Source organism: Lacerta agilis, chromosome Z (genome assembly GCF_009819535.1).
Source record: "Lacerta agilis isolate rLacAgi1 chromosome Z, rLacAgi1.pri, whole genome shotgun sequence".
In the NCBI taxonomy this organism is placed as follows: Eukaryota; Metazoa; Chordata; class Lepidosauria; order Squamata; family Lacertidae; genus Lacerta; species Lacerta agilis.
The window spans coordinates 42323119-42332547 of record NC_046331.1 but is presented as its reverse complement, the minus strand read 5'-3'; the positions used below and the strand labels follow the sequence as shown (position 1 = coordinate 42332547).

Below are 9429 nucleotides of genomic sequence, written 5' to 3'. Positions count from 1 at the left end.
CATCGTCCCTGACCACTGGTCCTGCTAGCCACAGATGAGTTGTAGTCCAAAAACAGCTGGGGACACAAGTTTGGAAAATACTGATCTAGTCCAACCACCTGCAATGCAGGAATTGCAGCTAAAGAATCCCTGAAAGATGGGCATCTAACCTCTGTTTAAAAAACTCCAGTGAAGGAGAATCCACCACCTAAGATATCACACAGTAAGTATTAGCATTAGAGGTGACTATGAAATGGATGGTTGGAGGAGGAAAACCACCGTCGCCCTCAATACACACATTATCAGTGTTTTTCGAACTTATGTCCCCAGCTGTTGTTGGACTACAACACCCATCATTCCTAGCTAGCAGGATGAGTAATCAGGGATGATGGGAGTTGTAATCCAACAATGGCTGGGGACCCAAGTTTAAGAAACGCTGCATGATTAGGCTGATGAAATGTGTGCTAATGCACTGGACAGTACAAGCTTGGAATCTGTGGTTCAGAAACCCAAGTCTGATATTTTAAAAAATGTGTTTCTCCACTTCACGTTGTGGTGCATAAGAAAAATAATAATAATAACTGCAGCTTACTGAGACTGTAGCAGTTTTCGTTTGCAGGCATGCAACTAAATGCCTGTCTTGAGCTGTTGTGAGTAGTGAGGTCACAACACCTACCCTGTGTTTATTGTTCCCATATGAAATTTGAATTACACACATTACGTAGAACTACCTGTATGGACACATGAATGCTAAGGGCAGAGATAAAACAAAGAAGCACAACAGGAAATAAATTATGTAAACTTCATTTTAAAAAAGAAAAAATGAAAGAGAGGAGACATACTCTCTCTCCTCCATTCCAGCATCATGTCATTCTCAATAACAATGCTGAAGAGTACAGTCTTAGCACAAAGAAGAACATTGCTTTTTTAGTGCAAACAGGGACACTGAACTCAGTTATGGCACGTGTGTTCCCCAAAAAATCACAATGTAAACTTGGACACTTACTATATCACCCAGGAACTCCAGGGAACCCAGTTTTGACAATCTTGAGTTGTCAAATATGATCTTGAACCACATCCTACAGATACCCTGGGCTCTGGATCAGACCCTTAGTGCAAAAGGAGGCTCCACTCCTTCGCAGCAGTATTGCATCATCCAGCCTGAAAGATGGTCATATGTTGTTGAGATATATTCATGCCTGTTCCAGAGGTGCAGCAACCAATGAACTAGAAAACAGCTTATTGTGACTATCTGGTCTAGACCCAACTGAACATAGGGAAGTGCAGCCAACCGCAGTGACGTGTGGTTGGGAAACACATCTTCAAGAGGAAGCATCAGGCATCTTAATAAAGGCAAAAGAAACCACCCAATTAGTTATTAAATGTAGTTCAATGGGTGCCATGGAGAGGACGGGGAAAGTCCACTTCATGTGAAAGCAAAATGGTACCCTATTTTCCATTGGTGGAAGGAGGTGGGAATTAAATATGCCAAAAAACCAAAACCAAAAATGACTTCTACTAATGGCCATGGGGAATGTTGATGGAGCTGTGATGTGCTGCAAATGTTGATGGATGACAGATAGAGAGGTGGATCTCCAGCCATGGGTAAGTCCTCCCTCTTGAACAACCACTTCAAATCGCCACTGCAGCATTCAAACATGACATGATATGAGTTCTCCCTTTAAATTCAGGGGGAGCTTAGCTTTCTTGTCTTATACACGGCAGCGTCTATAAAGCAACGAAGAGCAACATTAGCATTAGGAGGAGCGTATTCCAAGAATACATAGGTTCTCACGACCATGCAGCTTATAACTCCTCCGTTCCCAAAAGCACAAGGCAGTGTAGGACACTTATGGAAAGGAACAAGCTGGCTGCCTTCTGTTCCGAAAGCCAGCAAGAACGAACAAATAAGAGAAAACTCAATTCAACAACTTTGCATTCCACGGACAAGTCACAAATCATTAAGGCTACATAGACACGCAACTTAAAGTGCATAAAGAGTGCAATCCAGTGCATATAAATAGCTTTGCAATTTGACTGGTTGAGGTTCTGCTACAATTCCTTTCCCCGAACGCACCCCCACCCAGCCCATCGATAATTGCAAAACGTTATCCACCACACTTGTGAAAAGTGGAGATAAACCCATAGTTGTCTCCAGCTGCTCTGGACAGACCCAGCGCAATTAATGGACCTACATTCATCATGTCCATTCATTTCAATGGGTCTACACTGAGTAGAACTGGTGTTGGGTGCAACCCCTCCCCTAACCCAATTCCAAACCACCAAACAACCAGCTAAAAGGCAAGTTCACTTTGTTAACACAAAGTTTTTGGCCAAGACCCTCCCAAGAAACAAAACTCTTATCGGAGATTTAATAAACTGGCAATATATATCATGATGCACCAAACTGGCCTAATAACAGCTGTCAGTTCCCAGAGGGAATAGACCCAATATTCCCACTGAGATGCCATCAAGCTGGTCATACTTTCTTTCTTAGGTGCCCTGAATTCTGGACATATTTTACAATGTATTTGTCAAGGTTACAGCCCTAGGCCCTGGTTTACAAATTGCAGCCCATCAGGTGTTAGCTCAACTTTTTTTCTTTTGGTGATTCTAGGCAAGATTAGGCAATCTGCAGCATTTGTGCATTCTTTGGCATAAAAGATAATAAAGTGGGATTCATCCCAAACCATGAGAACTATGATTTTGAGATGCCAAGCCACAAAGACATGGAAACATGGAACTAATGCAGCATGCAAAAATTCATTTGAAAGCAGAATAGAGCAGGAAGCTCTATAGGGGGGGGGGCGGAATCTCTTATAAAAAGTGCTACTTTATGGTTGATATAAAGGATGGAATATAAGTGGACATGAGAGACTGCTTTACAGCAGGTAAGGAACCAGCCACATTTTGGCCAGCAGAACAAGCCATTATTTGTTGTTTTTTTAATTACATTTCCACCTTTTTCTCAAGGAGCTTAAGGTGCTGTGTGTGTTTCTCCCTCTCCTCATTTTATGCTCACAACAACCCTGTAAGCAGTGGCGTAGGAAGGGCGGGGCGCCCCGTGTTCCAGGGAAGGGGGGTTGACACTCAGAGGCCCCTCCCCAAACCGAGCCCCACCGCCCGGTACCCGTCCGTACTGCTTTACGGATGGCCAGGGCAGTCCCACGACCCGCCGCTTGCTCGGCGGCTCGCCCCATCGCCATGGGAGCAGCAGCGCCGGCCTGGATGGACTGGGCATGCATGATCCAACATCATGACGTCACGATGCCCCCGCCCCCAGGGGGGTGCCTCCGCGCTGCAGCCCCGGGCAGCCAAAAGGCTTCCTCCGCCGCTGCCTGTAAGGTAGGCTAGGAGGCCACCCAGTGAGTGGGGCTGAGTGGGGATTTAAACCCTGGCCTCCAAGGTCCCTGTGCGATACTCTTACCATGACGCACCAGGCTAGCTTACCGTGTCTACTATGAGCCAACTGAGCCCACTCTACTCTTCCCTGCTTAGCGTTGTATCCAAACCAATTGTTATGGCTTGTTTCACTCCAAACAAAGCATTTAGATCAGTGGGTCTCCAGCTGTTGTTGGACTACAACTCCTTTCATCCCTAGCTAGCAGGACCAGTAGTCAGGGATGATGGGATGATAGGAGTCCAATGACAGCTGGAGACCTAAGTTTGAAAAACCAAGGTTTGCTCTTAGCTCACCAATCCTACTTTGCATGAGCAAATGGAATCATGGTTCTTTGGTTCAGGTATAATGGCAAGCCAGCAATTGTGTCTTGTTTTCCCCACATGCTAGCGGGGAAGAGTGCAGCTGGTAAGATTTGCTTGTGCATGGTAAACTGGGCTATGGCTTACTTTGATGTGTAGACACTGCCCATATATTTATATAACCAGCATTGCCTGCTCTGACCAGCTCCCTCTTTCTACTGAATGACGAAGATCCATCTAGTTCACGCACTGTTGCCAAATACTTGAACAGAGTCTTAGCTGTAAAGAAGAAAAAAGGGCTCTGGTATGGTCAGGAGAACCCCGCTAATCCAGGAGCCAAAATGCGAAAATAGATAGTCGGACAGTCTGTGCTTTTATTTAGTAACGAGCAGAGGGTTTCAGCCTCTGGCGAAGGTTTTAAATATTATAGGTTGTTTTGGAATTGTATTTTATGTGTTGGGCCAATGGCCGTAAATAAAACTTACTTACCAGCTCCCTATGGTCTCAGGCAGAAATCTTTTATATTGCATATTACCTAATCCTTTAAAGAGGAGATCCCAGGAATTTAACTTGAACATAGGAAAATCTCAGATAAAGAAGTCTTAGGTGGATTGCTTCGGATGCAAGGCTATACCATAGTTTAGCACAGTGTTTTTCAACCACTGTTCCGCGGCACACTAGTGTGCCGCGAGATGTTGCCTGGTGTGCCGTGGGAAAAATTGAAAAATTACTTTATATATAGTCAATATAGGCACAGAGTTAAATTTTTTAACATTTTCTAATGGTGGTGTGCCTCGTGATTTTTTTCATGAAACAAGTGTGCCTTTGCTCAAAAAAGGTTGAAAAACACTGGTTTAGCATTACAAGAATGAGCTGCAGTGAACCTTGCAAATCTCTCTCCTCCGTCTGCCCTTAACCCTAGGATAGCAACAAGGTGAAGTTTGGAAACTTTTTCTTCCATTTTCGATTTTTAAAAAAAGAGTTGACCATGTCATCTACATCCAGACAAACAGTGATTAATGCTAATTATGGGTTAGTTGAAACTAGTCAACTTCAAACCATGGTTTATGAAGCTGGCTTGTTTCGACTAACTATAATTAGGATAAACATAGTTTAGGATTTGTGTGAACCACTAAACAGTGGTTAATTTAAAATGGAAGGCTTTGGATCTCCTCTTCCTCAGGGTCATGCTGGAAGTGAGGGAGAAGTGCTTGTTCTCCTAATGCTAAACAATTGTTTAGGTTTACATCCTAATGCAACCATTATCTCCTGGCTTTTGTCTGCACTTCATCCTCTCCCAGTGTAAAAAACAATAAATTGACAAATGAATCCTTGTTTCAAAAGAGACAGTGTGGCCAGTAACACGAAAAGGCCCCGAATCGTAAGAGGAAAAGAACTGGTATCCCATTAAAACAAAGGTTCTGGACAAGAGGCGAAGGATTTCAGATATGCCTCTCTATTGAATGAAACTCCCTTTCTGAGACACACAGGTCTCTGCCTCCACCCATCCTCTGTCACTTGCCATGACCATTAGCACCGGATCAAATATATTTTTTCTTGTCAGAAAGAAGAAAATAACCTGCAATTAACTGAGTACAGCGGAATGTGTGGCCATCACTGGAGCGTGGATGAAAAGTCCAGCCTTTTTGTGTAGAATCGGGTTTTTTACACAGAATCTTAGCTGAACGTATTAGCTGTCATTCTGAATGAGCCAGCATGTTTCTAGTCCTCATTATTTGCAGAGGAAAATGTGTGTGTATGCAGGTTCTGCACACTAGAGGGCTTGAACAGTCCTCCCATGAACCAGGGAACAAGTGTGTCCTGGCAGCCATGTCTATTTTTTGGTGGTTAGTTGCTAAGTGATTACATGCTCACCTGGATTAGATGTTAAGTCTCCTGCCTTTAGCACTTATTATTATTATTATTATTATTATTAGGGAGTTCCATATTTGCAAGAAGTAAAATCAAAGTAAGCAAATGAAAGGGATAGGGGAAAGATTGTATCATACTACTGATAACTTTTCGAAGCAATTCAGATACTGTAATTGATTTTTCTCCCCTGCTCAGCGTAATTCAAAAAAACTGTGGTGAAAGCCAGGATTTCCTCTAAGCAAGCAGCCAATGCAAAGCAGCCAGTGCCTCCAAACTCCTGCAGATTCCAGTTCCAAAACAGTTCAGAGTGAGATACATATATATATATAAATATATGCTCATCATCACAGGATACCTGCATCTCGGGCATGGCGAAGACGACAGTCCCCAAGAATGATTTGCAAACTATTGATGGGCACCCAACCTTCTTTTCTTCGGTTGAGGTTTTTGACCAGCCTTTTAAGATGATAAAAGGAAAAAAAATGCATTAAAAAGGTGTACAAGAAAACCAGTGTTTGCATATCTATATACAGCATGCAGGATGACCAAACTAAAGCAGTTTTATGGCACCTTAAAGGCTAACTCGTTACTATGACATAAGCTTTCGTGGATTTACATTCTTAGGCTCATGAAAGACACCATGATGGTGTTGTGCTACCACCAGTGTCAGAGGAAGCGTGCCTCGAATACCCGTTACCACAGTGCACAAATGGGGAGAAGACCAAGGCACTCATGTCCTCCTTGCTGACTTCTTATCTGGGCACCTGGTTGGCCACTGTGAGGTCAGGAACCTGGCATACAGTAGATGGGCCTTTGGCCTTGCTCTTCTCATGTTCCTAAGAGTAGAGCCCAGATCCATAAGGCAAGGGCCATAGCTCAATGGTAGAGCACATGGAGGGCATGCAGAAGGTCCCAGGTTCAATCCATGTAGCGCTGGAAATTTGGGGGAGACAACATTGACCTCTAGGTCCAACTCAGTTTCCTATGGAGTGGGATATCAGTTGCCAAGTGAATGAATACTCAAGGAGGTGGATGGGGTATGTAAAGCACAGAGTTAAATTTCAACAGCATGTTACAGTCTGTGGAAACCCAGTTAGAGCCATCAGGTGTCAAGGAGATAAAGAACCGCACAACTTTTAGAAGTCATCTGAAAGCAGCCCTGTATTGGGAAGTTTTTAATGTTTGACATTTTATTGCTATTTTTAATATGTGCTGGAAGCCGCTCAGAGTGGCTGCGGAAAATTATTATTATAAGGGTGCAGAGTGTTGACAATAACTGGTGAAAGAACAAAACAAAATAAAATAAAAAATTCCTTCCAGTAGCACCTTAGAGACCAACTAAGTTTGTTCTTGGTATGAGCTTTCGTGTGCATGCACACTTCTTCAGATACACGAAAGCTCATACCAAGAACAAACTTCGTTGGTCTCTAAGGTGCTACTGGAAGGAATTTTTTATTTTATTTTGTTTTGACTGTGGCAGACCAACACCTACCTGTAACTGGTGAAAGAACAATCATCTTTCAGCACTGCTGAGTAGTTCAACGATGGCAGTGAAACAGGAAGCTGTTATCTCTATTCAAAGCTCAAATTAAATTGCCATTTTCATCAGTAATGCTTAGTTGCTGAAGGTTTGCTTAGCCTAGCATTGAGCTAGTTGAATTCTCACAGGCTGTGCTTTTGAATTCTATGGCTGTTTAACTCCAGTCTCTCATCTATCTGTCTACCTACTATCTATGTATGGTGTGTGTGTGTGTGTGTGTGTGTGTGTGTGTGTGTGTTGTGAGTAAATCCAACCAACCTCTTGCACTTGGAACTGGGTGTGGAGAGTGAAGGTGAATGGGACACAGCTGTGGGCAGCCTGAGGAAGGACCCTCTGCCCTGCTGCTGCTTCAATTTCCTGTACACCGCTTAGAGATATTTTAAATATAAAACAACCAAATAATCAATCAAAGTATTATATGGCAAATGAAGCAGCCTGTAGTCTAATAAAGCTAATAAAATTTGTTAGTCTTAAAAACAATTAGTTTTTTTAAAAAAAATAACATTTGTTAGTTATGGCTGGCGCCCATTGGGATAGGTATGGTGTAAGGCTGGAGCCCAACAGCAGGTGGCGTCAGAGCCAAGGACTGTCTGAGCCAACTAATTATGGTTTCGTCCCCATCACTTTCTCTGCTGAGTTCTAAAGGGGCAACATTGAGACTCAACAGGGGGGAGCTGAATAGCCATGCCATCCGTGAGCTGGTTGTAAAGTGCAAAGAATGCAGGGGGGGGGGGGAGGCTGGCTGAGGGCAGGCAGAGGTTGGTGGGGCAGTGCCCCCATCTTCCACAGTGGACCTGCCTTTCCTGATCGGCAGTCACAAGACTCCTGGTTGGTTTGGCAGCAACACAGGCCGACATGCCTACACCTCTGAAAGGAGTCCCTACATATTATTACCTCTTCACTTTTCACTGTTTGTTTATTGAAGCTATTTCTATACTGCCTTTCATGTAAGGATCACAAAGCAGTGTACCAAAGTTCAATGAAATCACACCGAAATGAAACTTCAGAATAAATAAAACAGCAGCCAACATAAAGCCAAAACAAACACACTGGGCTGTGCCTGGCATTCTCTGTCTGCTATTGGGGAGTGAGTTTCAGTGCTGGTATCACAGAGGAATCCAGTGTGACGGCTGCACTAGCAGAAACTCATTGCACCACAGACTGTGTGATCTATTTTGCAACAAATTATCAGAAATGTGCTTGTGTGTTCTCTTGGGCAACAACATTCCACTGGGACAAAACATTTTGCCAGCAGAACAAGATTACAGCTGAGTGAATTTAACTTAGTGCTGCATTAAAGAGGTAAAGGGAACCCTGACCGTTAGGTCCAGTCACGGACGACTCTGGGGTTGCGGCGCTCATCTCACTTTACTGGCCAACGGAGCCAGCATACAGCTTCCGGGTCATGTGGCCAGCACGACTAAGCCGCTTCTGGCGAACCAGAGCAGCGCACGGAAATGCTGTTTACCTTGCAACTGGTATCAACGTCCAGAAAGGCCTGAGATAATAAATGAGTTTTAGCAGGTGCCAGAATGCCTTCAATGTCAACACCAGCCTTAATTGTTGCTGCTACTCCTTCCTGAAAAAGAAGATCTGGGGTGCTCACCATTGTCCTTCTCCATCTTCGTGCAATAGTTGAATCACATCCCCATTTTTCACTAGCAAGTCTTCTGAATCACTCATCTTGCAGTCTGCCAGCGCTTTATATTTTCCTGGGGACTGAGACATCAGGAACAAAGATATGGCTTATTTCCAGAGAGCAGTGCCAACCTCCCAGGATGCCAAACCTCCGCTTACAAAATAAATAAATAAATAAACACTTTCACACAGTCCAAATCTAATTAGAGCAAAGCCACATGTGCACTATGTGTTTAAAGCACTATGATATCATGACTTCCTGCAAGGAATCCTGGAAACTGTAGTTCATTAAGGGTGCTGAGAGCTCTTAGGAGACCCTTATTTCCTGCACAAAGGTACGATTTCCCCTGGGAAGAGGGGCTTGTTGTTATTATTCAATAAAAGGGAGAAGCAGCAGTACTGGGCCCAATGTCTCATGCTCCACAGAGTAGCTTGAGAAATGCACAGCTCCCAGTAACATACCATTCACCCGAAACGAATCTGGTTTGTGTATTCTGCAAACTTGTGTGTCTGGGTCAGGTACTGAATCTGCTATTCAAGTCATTCTTAGATAAATTGTTATAATTGGGGGGGTTGTTTTTTGTTTTGTTTTTTTAAATCAATTACAAACGAATTTGATATAAAGGGGGGAAACAACAATAAAAATATCAACAGTAATAACAACAACAGGTTACAGGTACAGAGCCATCACAAAAAAG

At 43.5% G+C, this 9429-nt stretch overlaps 1 protein-coding gene across 4 annotated transcripts in view; it reads right to left on the bottom strand.

Annotated features, from left to right (window-relative positions):
- Positions 1-120: 120 nt before the first annotated feature.
- MCF2 (MCF.2 cell line derived transforming sequence) overlaps positions 121-9429 on the bottom strand; it is a 76686-nt gene continuing 67377 nt past the window's right edge. For all 4 annotated transcript variants that reach the window (XM_033137563.1, XM_033137564.1, XM_033137566.1 and 1 more), the window contains 3 exons: positions 8700-8812; positions 5909-6009; positions 121-1707 (listed from right to left, as the gene is read on the bottom strand). In XM_033137563.1, coding sequence (XP_032993454.1) covers positions 1667-1707; positions 5909-6009; positions 8700-8812 — 255 coding nt within the window. In that variant the 3' untranslated portion in view covers positions 121-1666. The remainder of the gene's footprint in view (positions 1708-5908; positions 6010-8699; positions 8813-9429) is intronic.